We start from the raw sequence: 14,557 nt of genomic DNA, 5'->3' as shown, positions 1-14,557 counted from the left end.
AATCATCAAATTGACTTAAAAGTTAAATTATACTTAAATTTGAAATTTGAAATTTATTACTTAATTTTTATTTTGAACATTAAAGTTATTTGTTAAAATTAGATTAAAATTTATTCCAAATCATTAAATTGATATATTTATCCACATAAATTATAAGTAATGCAAAGGAAGTTGAGTAACAATAGAGATCGTGTAGTAGTAAAAGAGATTGTGAATGTAATTAGGGCAAATAAGAATAAAAAGGTAAAATGAAGATGTGAACTTAAAAATAAATTAATTAATTTTACTTATTATTTAAAATTGTTTTTTATTTTAAATTATACCATTAAGTTATTTTATCAAACATACTTAATTTATTTAATGACTTAAATTTAGTTATTTAGTCATTTTATGTTATTAAGTTGATTTACCAAACACTCACTAAGTAGGTGTTTTTTTTTTCTTTTTACTTAAATCTAAATAGAACTTAATTTAACTCAATTCTAAATACATCTTAATAGTATTAAGTTGTTTGTTTTTTATTATTTTATTTATGTTAAGTATTGAGTCTTAATAGGGTCAAGATTATGTTGAGATTTTGTTCTAGTTATTTTAAAATTTTGTTTTTAATATTTAGTAAAAAATGTCAAGTTCTATTTATCAATGAAAACACAAATACTATCTTAGTTTAAGAAATCTCAATTTGACTTGGAGTTGGATTGGACTTGATAGAGATTTTAACAATTCAAGCTCTTCTGACACTCACCCCAAATATTTAAGTAATAAATATTAAGTTTTAGTAAATACTCACTAAAAAAAGTGTTTGGTAAAAACATAATATTTATTATTTAATGATTTAAGTTGAATTTAAGTTAAATTATTCGTAAGTTGTTAACTTAAAACTAATTACTTATTTTTTATTTTAAGTATTAAAATTGTTTGATAAAGCTAACTTAGAATTTATTTTACATCACCAAATTGAAATATTTACCCTTATTAATTTTAACAAATATTTATATATTCACTAATTTTAAGCAATAAATTTATTTGTTAAACATTCATCTTTAAAGTATTATTAATACATAAGATAACTATAAAAAAATATAATATTCAAAATGAGTTGTGAATCATCATTATAAAATATATTTTCATTAAATAAAAGTAAATGAGGTAAAAGTGATTTGAGATTAAAAATTGTAGAATCCCAGACGTTACTAACTCTCCTAAAAGCAATTGTTGTTAGGAATGATGCATACTCTAACCTTATAGTGCATTCACACAAGCGCTTACGACATTCAAACATAAGGGAAGTTGATGGACGTGACCAACTCTCTGATCTACCAATAAGAATAAGTTAACTATTTTGACTTAATAACCAGGTTTTTACTTCTCTATCGTGTAAGATTATTGAAGTCTAATTATATAATTATATTGGTTAAGAAAAACTAGAGAAAAGACCACCATAACTTGTAGATTCTAATGTTAGAGTTATTTATTTATTTAATTTTATTTAGTTACTATTTCTCTTTCTTATTTAGTTACTATATTAGAATTATTCTTTTTTTTTTTTAAGGAGTAAGGGTAAGTCAGTCTTTATTCCATTTTATTAGGTCTATTTAAATTCTAATGGTATTGTATTTTTTCTAAGAGTGTTCATAATTAATAAAAAAAAAAAACCCCCTAATTTTTCTTTTTTCTCTTTCAATCTTTTTTGGATTTCACATCGAAGTTAGTGTCCTCAGAAAAATTGATTGGATTGGTAAACTGAATTTTTAATTGAGAAACTAATGATAAACAAGTTTGGAGAATTTTACAAATCCAATTTAGATCTAGAACTGAGGAATAATAAATACTAATTAAAGAATTTTTGTCTTTTTAATACCAAATCACCAATATAGATCTTTCACATTTGGAACCATGTTTTAAACCATGAAATTCATTCTTTAACGGTCATCCCATAAATAATTTGATAACAAGTTTTAACCTTTAAGACATTTAACCCGATATTCATTTGGTAGATTCTCCTAAGTTATCAACCATATAAAATCACATTAGGTCGACTTTTGATCATAATGTTTCATGCATCAAAGGACCCTTAACATGCATCCTATGTATCTCTAACAAAGACAAACTAGCAAAAAATTTAACTTGCATAACAAAACTAAAGATTAATAACTTACTACCATGAAGGATATCATATTTTCTTATTATCTCGCTCTCCCGTATCATCTACCTTCATTGCTACATTTTTAATATAGAGAAATTAGCAACTCATGCTTAAATTAACAATGTGCATTGAATCAAATTGAACCATGAATAATTTTATTGATAACTCCAAAATAAAATTTTCAATGACCATTCGTTTCTCTCCTCCTCTATGGTATTGATACTATTTTAAAAATAATTAACCTAAAAACATAATAAAAATTCTTAAAATGTCAAAAAAAATATGAAAGAGAGTCGAAGGGAGTAATGTCTTGATTGAGATTTTGGAAATCACAAGTTGTATTGAATATTTTGATACCTCCACAATGGTATCGAAATGATTATGATAAATGCCTAACCTTTTGAACCTTTGGCATGCTTCCAATGTGGTATCGGATTGATGTCGATATGTATTACAATGTATCGCTATATAGTATTGAAATTCTGCTCCTTTTATCGGAATTGTATCACAATGTATCAAAACTCATATCAATAATCCTCCAAACTTTTTGTATCTTTGGAATGCTTCTATAATGAAATTTTCACTATATCAGAATGGTATTGAAATTTATCTCTTGTTGAAATGCCACTTCTGGATGAATCATTAATCCTCATGGGAACTGAACTTTAGCATATAAAACTTCTTCATCGGGTAGATCATTTGAAAAATAAGTGTCATCAAAGGCTAGATGAGCTGTCAAGAAATCAACCAATGCTTGTCCTCTGCCTTACAACATTAGGGAAACATCATGGACACTTGAATAATCCATAACCTCTTAGTATTTATCCTTTAAAAAAGGTTCGGTATCGAAATCCATTTCAATAATCTCATAAACTCACTAGATTACTAAGTAACTACAATGGGTGATTTCAATACCTTCATAATGGTATCAAAATGCAATTTTTATATCAAAATGATACTCTAGTGTCAAATTTGTGTATCAATCAATATCCAAATTCATTCCAATAATACTATAAACTCACTGTATCTAAATTGACTCTATTCCATTGCATCGAAATGGTGTCGAAATCCACTCTCTTGTATTAAAATTCCACTTTTTGGTGCATTCTTCAATAGATGTAGACATTAGTCCTCGATTTGGGCTTAACATATAGTTAAGCAAAATAAAATAATAAAAACCTATTTTTATATATAGAAAAACACCAATTTTGAATACTAATTACTTAATATTTAAAATTACATTTGATTTTAAGTTGTGATATTAAATTATTTTACTAAACATACTTAAATTAAATTAAATCATTAAATTAATTTACTAAATACCCTCTAATTTTGCCCATATTTTTGGTGTTGGTGCAAACCATATTGATGACCCAAGTTCGACCAATATCTTGATCAAAAACCCCGATTTCTTGGGTCAAGCAGCCCCCTAAAACTATAAAGGGAGGGAGAGCACTTGAAACTTGCTTTTGTCTCTTGAAGTAATAAAAATTTATTTTTAGTAAATAAATTAATTTCAAATATTTTAGTCCTAAATTTCTTTTAAGTTATTATTAAAAATGTCAAAACTATTATAATAATTTTTTATTGAATATTTTATACTCTTACATAAATTTATAAACATTTGAAAATTAAAACAATCTTAATACATGTATTATTATTATTTAGTTATTTTATGAGATTTTTCATAATATATTTATAAATTTTGATCAATTTCTTGTTTAAAAAAAAATTAAAATTTTTATCTAAAATTTTCTATTTTTTTCAATATTTTCATACATCTAACCCTCGATGTTTTAATACTTTTCAATATTTTGAGTCTTAGATGGTGTTTTTTTTAACTTAATTCTAAATAGAACCTTAATACTTAATAGTATTAAATATTAGGTTGTTTGTTTTTATAGTATTTTATTTCTATTAAGTATTAAAAAGTAAAGAAAAATCAATATATTATTTTTTCTATTTAAAAAAAACTACATATTTTGACTTTTTCTATTTAATAAAAAGTTTATAATAAGTTATGAAAAAACAGAAAAACAAACAACCTAAATTCTGAAAACAAATTGTTTTCAACAAAAAACCAAAAAAACAAACACCACCTTAATATCTCATCAAACCATATATACATGTATTAAAATACGAGAATGATTAAATTTATAAATATGAGGATTATTTCATCCCTTCTAACCAATTAATTCTATATATATTCATCCTATGAATAAAAAAACCGACACTGATTTAAAAAAAGAAAAAAGAAAAAACACAATGCAAAAAGAAGAGAAAAAGAAATGAGAGTGAAAGAGATAGACAAGTAATGAGACCGAATGACATATGAAAAGGCCAAAAAAAAGGGAATTATAGAGTTTATGAGTGAGTCTAAGGAAAACATTACACTAAGAAAAGCTCTACCCGATTCCTCTCTGAGAGAAGGGGGATCTTACAGCCAAATACTGAGTCTAGAACATCACAAACAAGTATCAACCACAATAACACTTCCTATACACATTCCTACAAACAGTCCAAATATACTCGCAAATCATCAACAGTTTTAAGCAGAGCACAGCTGTCTAAGCCCCATAAATCAAACAAATCCTCTTCTAAGACCACTCATCCAAACCATTTTTATATTCAGTACATGATCATCCACTCTAAAGATTGAAGAACAGTTGCCACCAACCACCACCCACCATCACTTCTAATGCCTTTCCTTTCTTTTTTTCCTCCCTGCACAACAGAGAAAGTTGATGCTTTGGTTGAGCTTCTTCAGTCGGCTGTCCAGCTCTGCTCCACTATTTCACGCACTCTTCTGTTGTATTCCCGCTTATTCTCACTGAACATGCGTGCGGCTTCAGAGTTTGCAGGTGAGTTTGGGTTTGGATCACAGAGCAGGGACTGGATAAAACATTTAAGAACTATGCCCATTAGAATATGCCCTCACAGGCAACTGACAAAATATTGTAACTGAAATTAAAGCTGCTGCTCACTAGATGTCAAGCCTATGGATTTTCAAGAAAGAAGGTGGCTTAAAGAGTTCATTTCACTTTGTTTCATTATAATCAAATTTCAATGTTAGTTTCGAATGATAAAGATGCATGAGATAGATAGGTTGCAGGAGTTAATACTAAATAATTAGCAATGATGTTAACTTGATATAGATTGTCAATTCATTCATTAAAAACTAAAGCTTTATACGCAAATAGTAACCTAACATGCTATGAGAGCTCCAATTCTTGGAGCTTGAGTTTTTCTCTCAGAAAGCCATATTGTGGTACCCCAATTGTTTGTTTTGTTTTAACAATTTGTTCACCTCTTCATGTGAAATATGGGGTGTTGAGTAGTAGTATAAGCAGTCTTTGGAAATCAGTCTCCCATTCTCTTCTACAACATTAACTCGTGTGTGTGTTTTCACGTCTTCTTTCTGTTTTTACCCCCCATCTCTTTACTTTGACAAACACTCCCTCACAATGATTGCCAACCTCTTAGCTCCCACTTGATGGAACTCGGAACCTCACGGACAAACATACTACATGGCAGTAGTCATTCATCAAGCTCACCCAGGACATCTATATCCTGGAGGCCTTTGTAGGCTAGAGAGTTTCCATCCTTAAATATTCAAGTCGATACCTATATAGATCTCTCTTTCAAACCAAATCTTTGAATCAATTTCAAACATTGTCCTCAACAGTGCTCCAGTTTTCAACAAGTCATGTGCAATTCAAGGATTGCCATGTTGAAAAATAAAAAAATGCCATGTAACAGGAAATATATCAAGGTTGTTATCTTTTTGTTCAGACCAAAAAAAAAAAAAAAAGTCCCTAAAATCTCACTGATGCACATGTGCAATTCAAGCATTGCCACTATATAAATGTTTTTAATCTTTTCTGGAGAATTTTATTCACCATATAGACCTGATTTGCTATGGGCCTTTAGCCTAATATTAGCTTTTAAATGGTTGCTTGTAGGAAAAAGACATCAGATTATTGACTTTTCCCTTTTAATAACTATAAACACAAGTGAAATTAAGAAATCGTTAATATAGCAGGATACAAAATCATTAAATAAACCAGACAATAATATTAATTAACATGCAGTTAAAACTAATAGAAATAAATAAAATGCATATAAACAATAGTAAAGAAATGTTATAAAGGACAAACACATTAAAGATTCCTTCCAGGGTTTTCCATGTAAATCTGAACCAAATTAAACCAACAATTATTCAAGACAAAACAATCAAGTGTAACTAATAATACTAAAATATTTGTCGACATACCGAAATTTGTTCCATTCTAACTATTACAAACTCAAATCAGCTAAATTAGTGGTATTAATTGATTCTCTCATTAGCACGAGGGAAGACCATCAGTGCAAAGATGATCAAGAATCTATGGACCAAGCCAAGTATGGGATAGCCCTTCTGTTAGGCTTCCATGCTAGCACTTTTTAATATCTGCCACATCAAGGACTCAAATGTTTATGGTAGTAGATGGTTGAGGATTCTGTGCTACAAAAATGGGCATAAACATAGGAGAGATAGGGGCCAAACACAAATTCAAATAGGTTATACCTTAATGGAAGGGTCAAGATGTCTGTCAGTCTGAGATAAGCAAACTTTCATACCAAACAAAAGACTCCTTCCAAAGAAGTCAGAATTTAGGTCAAACATGAGTTAACTAATCTCAAACACCTAAAAATAAAAGAAAATTTGAACAATGGAACTTTCAGAGGGTTTGATATTTGATATGATCTTTCTATTTCTTTTTTTTTCTTGATACCAACAGTAAATTAGTAATTCAGAGTCAGATATGGCATTCAAGAGGTTTTGAAGGTTGATAAGTAACAAAGAAATAGAAAAAGAGCTTCAAAAGCCATCCTAGACGTCAACTTGGTGCCAGGAACCGTTATGGCCTGTGATAGTGATCCATCCTAGACAGCGAGGGAACATCATAGCTGTTCCATAATGGCCGTTTCACTACCATAGCGATCCATAACAACCATTACAACTGATGATTTTCATAAATGTGATCCTTAATGGTATAGATACCTCCTGATTCCATTATGTAATGGCCATTAAACCTTATAGTGGCCATTGCTTAAAACCATGGTGAAGTACTCTTAGTACTGTCACAGAAAAAGGCTTTACAAACTTATAGATGTTTGGCCCAATGGCAAAGATGAATGTAATCCATACTTTGCCATTGCTAGTAGTGAAACTAATCCATGTCTTCCTCCATAGAGACTTAAAGAAAGAAGTCTGCTTGAGTATCCCTTCAGATCTAACTTTCCCTAGGAGATGAAAGCATTTGTGGTGAAGCGGATGGAAAGATGCGCAAAATAAAGAACGTATGGCATGGGTCAAAGCAATTCCCAAAGCCTGGTTTGAGAGATTCAGCCAAGTTATGCAGAATATTGGCTGCATATGGAGTCACAAAGATCATACCTCATTTTTCAAAGAACTCATTACAAGGTGAGATACCTATCTCATTGTATATGTGGATGATCCTGTGATTGCACCTAATGGTACAGACAAGATATAGAGGTAAAAAATCCTTGTTGGAAAGAGAATTTGAGATGAACAATTTGGCATCTTTTGAAGTATTTCCAGGTCATTCAGTCTCATCAGATCCAAGCAAGTTTCTCTTTCTCAAAGAACTTATGTCCTCAGTCTCTTAACAGAGATTGGAAACTTATGCTATAGACCAACCGATATAGCAAAATGTAAAATAGTAGGGCAGGGAGAAGAAGATCATACAATTGAAGGGGAGAGGTACAAGATACTAGCTCCCAGACTAATTTCCTTGTCTCATAATTTCAAAGATATAATTTAAACTATTTGTGTAAGCAGCTAGTTCACTTATCCACCCAAATCTCATATCGTAGTAGTGTAATGAAAGCTTAGATATTTAAAACCAGCTTTCTGTTCAAGTGTTGTTGTTTCCTGGTCACTGCCACTCATGGGTGAAGTCATTAGATGCAGATTCGGCTGGAATAGCTCTTGAGAGATGTTGAAGTGTTCTTGACTAGTAGCCCTTATATGAAGTCAGGGTTCAACTTGCAGGCATACTTATTGAAGAAAGAGACCACACAAAGTTCATACAACACTAAGCAAGCCAAGAAAATATGAAATCTTTACGTCCACATGAGAAAGAGAGTTAGAAAAAGCATATGACTATGTTCTATATTTCAATTTAGTAGCAAATCCACTTTGCCAACTGATACCATGCATGTTGCTTTACAGTTTTACAGAAAATGCTTTTGACTATTGCATTGCAAAAAAACTTTTTTAAAAAACTAAAGATTAAACAACATTAAAAATAAAAATAAAATAAACTAGTACAAGGTAATGAATTGTGTTCATTTTTGAACAAACAGTACCTTAATAATTAAAAGTCATCCATATGAGATATTTCAATTAAGCAAAACATAACATCAAGGTGTCAGTAAATTATTTATCAGGACAAAACGTTTATTCCATAAAAAATTAATTTTTTGTGGAAAGGTTCACCTGGATGGAAGTGAGTATAGCTGCCACATCATATATAGGACTCCACTGATTCTGTAAAATATCCAAGCAAATACTTCCATCTGCATAAACTGATCAAACCCATACAAATGCAGTCAGAGATTAGATGCTAATGTGGAAACAACATTGTTAGTATAGTCCTAGAGAGTAATAGATAGATGCCAAAAAGAAACATTCGCATAAGCAGTTTATGATCTATATTGCATAACCAGGAATGCAATTCAAGAATAGGATTGTGACATACTGTTTGGATGAAACATCCGTGAGACGAACCGGACTGTTGGAGGCTTATTTGGATAATCTTCCATGAACTGCAGAGTTAATTTAAACGTACCTGAGAAAAATCAAGAAGGTAATTGATTAGATGCTAAACAAAATGAGGAAATAGTTCTGAACAGAGAGGTTGCAAAATGAAAAGGACCAACCACACAACCAAAAGAATAGCATATCAACATCATAACATGAGACTAAAATCTGATCAAGGTATTTGCTTCCTTGTGGTTCATCTATTCAATTATAACCAACAATATAGAGTTAAGCGCTTGTTATTTATTTTCATCAAGTTCGTCCATAAACTTCAAACTTTGACACCACAACTTGTGTTTCTTAGCGAAACAAACTGTAAATTCATTTGAATATGTTTGGTTGCTGAGGAAATATACCTGAGAACATGTTTGTCAATTTCCAAATCAGTATTGTATCCTATCCTGCTCAGGAGACTTTCACATAGTGACAAACCCCTTAAGTTTTTGGAAGTTTTAAACGGGTTCTAACTTTACAAAAGTTGTCACCAGTTACTAAAACATAGAGAATGCATGTAGCTCTCTCCCTCCAAATTAATGTGATCTCATCTTCAATTTCTAGGCAGTGTAACTTTAGCTAGCATGATACACAAACACAAATACACGTACATTCTATGGCAGTACCCTTAAAAGGCTATTTTATAAGTTCCGCATATCAGTCCCCTTTTCAATCTACCATTTCTATATTTTACATTTTTCTCAGACCTTTATATTTAAGGTAGTTTCTAAGCAGTCAGGCACAATAACTTGTAAGACACTTTGTGTAACAACTCGTAGGGCTTCATAATTACCAATTACCATAATTAAATTAACTTTTGATCTTGAAGTTTAACAGATGCATATAAAGTAGGACATGAATAACAGCTGAAAATATGCCTTCAAAGTATTTTGATAAGGAAGAAGAATTGAGAGAAACCAGAATTCCCCTCAATGAGCTAGATCCATTAATGACAACCAGTATTTCAAAGTTTATCTCATCAATTGAAAAAACTCATGTAATAAAGCCATGCAAAAAAAAAAGAAAACTTTGTAGAAGATGAGAAGCCCTCTCACTTTCCTGGAAGAAGATACCATCTCCTATTGCGCACCTTAGCTAATGCCCTATCCAAAGAAAGACATTGCATTTCAAAACAGCTATTCATGATCAAATAGAAGTCTTGAAAAAATAGGCAACAAGAAAAGGATAAGCTTTACTGAAAAGACACCACTCCTATGCTGCACCTCTCTTTACTGATAACACACTAGTCATATCCTGCATTTCAGCTAATGTCCTAATTTGAAGCAAATGCAAAAATTGTCAAGGTTTTAACCTAAGAATTCAAGCTACTCCAAGATTGGTCGAGGCCCATAAGAAGTGAGCAACAATGAGAAAACAAGGGATGCCAATCAGTTGAAGAAGAAAAAAAGAAAGGAAAAGATCCTTCAGAGGAAATTCCCAAACTACCGCCAATCCAAGATCTATTCCCCTATGAATAAACCAATATTCCAGGCATGACCAACATAATGACCTTTAAAATTCCCCTATCACAAAACTTCATGACATTAGAGTTCCGTTCATCCAGATTTCTGCATTTGGCAAGGGTGATGTGCCATATCACATCACAACCTATCCACAAGAGTGCTACACCTCCAAAACCATTAAACAAGAAGTGTTTTGCCAAGATGATAGCATGACTTTCCAAACCCTTCTCCTTGTAATGGGAAACAAATCTTTTTCCACCTCACCAAATAGTAGGCCTTTAACAAAACTAAATTACATCATTTTTTTCCAAAGCCCTAGAGCTTCCACCACAAGAAAGGAGAGAATTGAAGCAAGGAACTTCATATAATCATTCTTACAAATAAGCCATAGTCCAACTCATTGCATATTCAACTTGTTTGCATGATGATTTAGAAGCTCATTGCTCAACTGGCAAGAGTTCAAAGTTCCAACTTACACATTGGAAGATTTAAAGCATCATCATTGAAATGTTAATGAAGGTAAAACCAATCCCAAAATATGATACAATAATCAACTAGCAAAATCAAGTCAGGCAAGCCCATAAAACTAATTCAGTTCATTCTAAACAAAAGCAATCATGTGATATAAAATGTACAGAAAAAAGTGACTAATGTTCTGGCAGGTCTCTGAGGAAAAATGTAGGAAAACAAAAAATATAGACATTTAGAAGTTTGAAATGCTGCAAAAGGTATGTTTTACTAAACGAAATGATATTTTCAAATTCCAACCTCACAAAGAACAATCACAACTTCTAACAGAGACACCTAATGCCTCCCTAAACATGAGAAAACAAAAATACAATCATTTTCTGAACCATAATCAACCAAACCACCACAGAGCCAAAAATGTAATGACAACCACTGTCAACCAAAGCCCAATAGCATAACTACCAAAAAAACTCAGAAACCACATATAATCCATCAACTGTTCAAAAATTGTAACTTGAAAAGGGGGGAAATCAAAATTATGAACCATCAACAATCAATTGACATAATAACCATGAAAAATGACTTGCAGAAACAGTAATAATCGAAAGTACCCACCTCCATCCCAAGGAGTATCATCAGGTCTACAAATCAAACAAGAAAAAACACCAAAAACCCAGAATTAGAATTATCAAAACAAGTTGATAAACAAAATGGTAAGGCAAAAAACCAATCAAAAAAAGAAAGAAAGAGAGAAAGAAAGAAATACCCAAAAATGACAGCATTCCATAGCATGATGTTGTTGTCCTGAGGAGCCCCACTGATGCCAGCAGGTGGATCTTGCTGGAGCCTCTTGAAATCCCTCATCAACCTCTTCCTGGCTGGGGTTGACATGATTGTAACTACCCTCAAACTGCAGAGATATGCATATACAGAGAGAGTCCGGAGAGGGAGATCTGAGGAGAGACCCAAACGATGATGTTTGGAGACACACAGAGGGTTTTGAGATTTCCTGTGTGCTTCAACAGGTCAAGCTCATCCACCTCCTGTGTCAATATAAAAATAAAATTGAAATAAATAATAAATAACAAAGGGTGGTGAAGTTATTCCATGCCTCCAATTATGCCAAAATTCTTAGCAAGTTTCATATCATACCTAAATTTAGGTATGAATTCTTCTGTGTATAACTAAATTTGGATCAAAATTAAAATTTATATGTCAATGAACATCTGTCTTGACCATGTGGCCTCAGGTGGCAATTTTTGGTGTGGCAGAATACAGTAGTTTTTCTGTCAAAGAAAAACCCAACACAAAAAATTCTTTGTTTAGAAAAAAAATTGGTTTTGGTAAATCACTAAATAAGTTGATTAAACAAATCAAAGTGAAAAACCCAAAAAATGAAACCATTTTTTAAGTTAGTGAAAGAATCAAATTTTCATGAATGGAGCAATTTATTGAAGTATTCTATCAAAAGGCACATTGAATATGAATATTTATAAGATTAAAGGTGCTTTTATCATAATATATATTTGAAGTTCTTAGAATTGATAATACCTCCCCAAGCACGTCTCTAGATCAGTTGTGCAATCTTGGCTATGTTCTTAAGAAAAGGGTAATCAATGCGGGGGCAAAAATTCTCTTTGATGATGAAGTTAGATGAAAGAAGAAAGTACAACAAAATCTAAATATGCTTGTGTCTATGACTCACCTTTATCTATATTTAACCTCTTTTTCTATTGTGTAAGACTAGTTAATGACCCTCTTGGCATTAAGGTCATCATTTATTGGGATAGTGGCACATGATCAGCGTCACCGCCCTCCCATTAAAAAAGGCCATTGTCCATGTTTGGAAGGAATAATCGCCCTATAATCCACCAAGTAAAGGTCATGGCAACCTACTGGGCCACCTTACCAAGCTCTTGGCTTAAAGGGACTAGGAAATGATTAGGGCTTAAATATGTTGTCTAAGAAATATAAATTATATCATCACCTTTAGCTTAAATCATCCTCTATCGATCGGTAGGTTACCCAGATGTGAGTCTCCTAAACATTGGCCAAAGTGGGTGTTTTGGGGTTGTTGTGAATAGTGCAATTGGTTGAATGCTTGGTCGATCACTTGGTAGATTGCCTAAGCATATATGGCAAAAATTATATGCTTTTGAGGGTCCTAAACTAAATGCACTTCATACCTTTATACTTAAGTCAATTTTTTAGAACTTACTAAGCATAAAATACATTTATCAAAGGTGGGTTTCATTTAGAAAGATTCTTTATCCCATTTTGAAAAGATTTAAGACAGAGTTTAAAATTCAATTGGATAAGATTAAAAGTGCCAAGTGCTTTAATAAAAATATGCATACAATCCAAATTCAATACACCCAAAATCTTATGATGAAATCACTAAAAGATAATTCTTCTTGCTTTCCTCTTAAGCTCTATGTAGTTTTTTCTTAATTGTTTTAAGAAAATATTTTTACCTATCAAACTCAAAGATAAATATTAGATTGAAGATTTGTTTTATTATCATCAAAACTTAAATTTAGTCTAATCTTGGGCTAACAAAACAGTTAACAACCAACACTAGGACGTACTTTTTTTTTTCTAACACTGCTCTCTGTTTTCGTAGGACCATGAGATTCATCTGCAATAAATCTAGTAGTCTAAAGGTGGAGATTTCATCTTATTTTACCCTTTAAGTTGTTTTCATTTAAAGCATTCACCAAAAATTGGGTTATCAAGTTCATTAAGTTTAGGGAGTCCTATAACTAATTTATTATTAATAACCTTGATGAGATCCCTATAGTTGATGTATCTTTTTCTCCTATGCCACAACTCAACATCGTCTAATATAGTTGATTGCCTAGCAATTATCCATAATCCTAAAACCTATTATGATATGCTTTCTTTCCCCATTTAAAACCACACTTCATTCTTGGGAAAACTAACACCTAATTGATTGTAAAAATTTTAATACTATTCAATTTACTTTTAGCCGTATAACATAAAGGATATCCATAAATTTAGGACAATTATATATATATGTTAATAGTTCATTTAGCTTTCACATAAGTTATATTCATATCACCAAAGGCATCATTACCACCATTGATGTAAAGATATGAAGTTATTAAAAAGCTTAATATTGGTTTGCTTAGTATTTTTATGAAGATTAATGACTTGGCTACTTGTTTGATTAGATATATAATCAAAGGATATGTTTTTTTTAGGTAGCTAGCAATAGTGAAATTTCTATGTTACAACAGTAGCTCTTAAGTTGACAACTTATTCAACTGCTTGCTTAATTTGTATGATTGAAAACTTAATCAATCTTTTTAATTTTACTTGGCTACTATCAAAGTTGTTTATCATCTTTAGATTCAATTTAAAAGAGGTTGAACATGTGTGAGGATAAAACAACTTAAAGATGTTTGGATAGAGCCCTTAAAAGCAACACATGATATAACAAAGTCAGTCTCCACTTTTCTATTCATTAATTGCATTAAGATTTATTTGAGCATTTTGGCTCGCATCACTTGCATTGTATATAACTTGAGTATATTAGGAGTTAAACAAAAGATCTAAATCATAGATTCCTTGCAATATTGATGAGTTTGCTCATAATTGATCCATGAACTTAGATAATTCATCTGATGTTGTAGT

At 31.3% G+C, this 14,557-nt stretch overlaps 1 protein-coding gene across 2 annotated transcripts; it reads right to left on the bottom strand.

Moving 5' to 3' along the window:
• Positions 1-4,478: 4,478 nt before the first annotated feature.
• LOC100242801 (ubiquitin-conjugating enzyme E2 2) lies at positions 4,479-12,610 on the bottom strand. Of its 2 annotated transcripts, none has more exons than XM_059738888.1 (6): positions 12,452-12,610; positions 11,667-11,943; positions 11,516-11,541; positions 8,914-9,003; positions 8,652-8,740; positions 4,479-5,038 (listed from the first exon to the last, which is right to left on the bottom strand). In XM_059738888.1, exons 2-6 carry the CDS (start codon positions 11,789-11,791, stop codon positions 4,910-4,912), a joined length of 459 nt encoding a protein of 152 aa, XP_059594871.1. In that variant the 5' UTR covers positions 11,792-11,943; positions 12,452-12,610; the 3' UTR covers positions 4,479-4,909. The 2 variants fall into 2 exon arrangements, with proteins under 2 accessions (XP_059594871.1, XP_002265323.1); XM_002265287.5 differs by lacking the exon at positions 12,452-12,610 and adding an exon at positions 12,053-12,394.
• Positions 12,611-14,557: the final 1,947 nt, after the last annotated feature.

This window comes from Vitis vinifera, chromosome 8 (assembly GCF_030704535.1).
Source record: "Vitis vinifera cultivar Pinot Noir 40024 chromosome 8, ASM3070453v1".
Classification (NCBI taxonomy): domain Eukaryota; kingdom Viridiplantae; phylum Streptophyta; class Magnoliopsida; order Vitales; family Vitaceae; genus Vitis; species Vitis vinifera.
This window is presented reverse-complemented; position numbering and strand designations above follow the sequence as displayed.

What these genes read in the sequence shown, in the direction of transcription:
- LOC100242801 (XM_059738888.1), bottom strand. Translation starts at nt 11,791, where the DNA reads ATGTCAACCCCAGCCAGGAAGAGGTTGATGAGGGATTTCAAGAGGCTC. An exon ending in TGATACTCCTTGGGATGGAG is followed by an intron (nt 9,004 to 11,515) that starts GTGGGTACTTTC and finishes GATTTTTCTCAG; the next exon opens with GTACGTTTAAATTAACTCTG. An exon ending in ACGGATGTTTCATCCAAACA is followed by an intron (nt 8,741 to 8,913) that starts GTATGTCACAAT and finishes GGGTTTGATCAG; the next exon opens with TTTATGCAGATGGAAGTATT.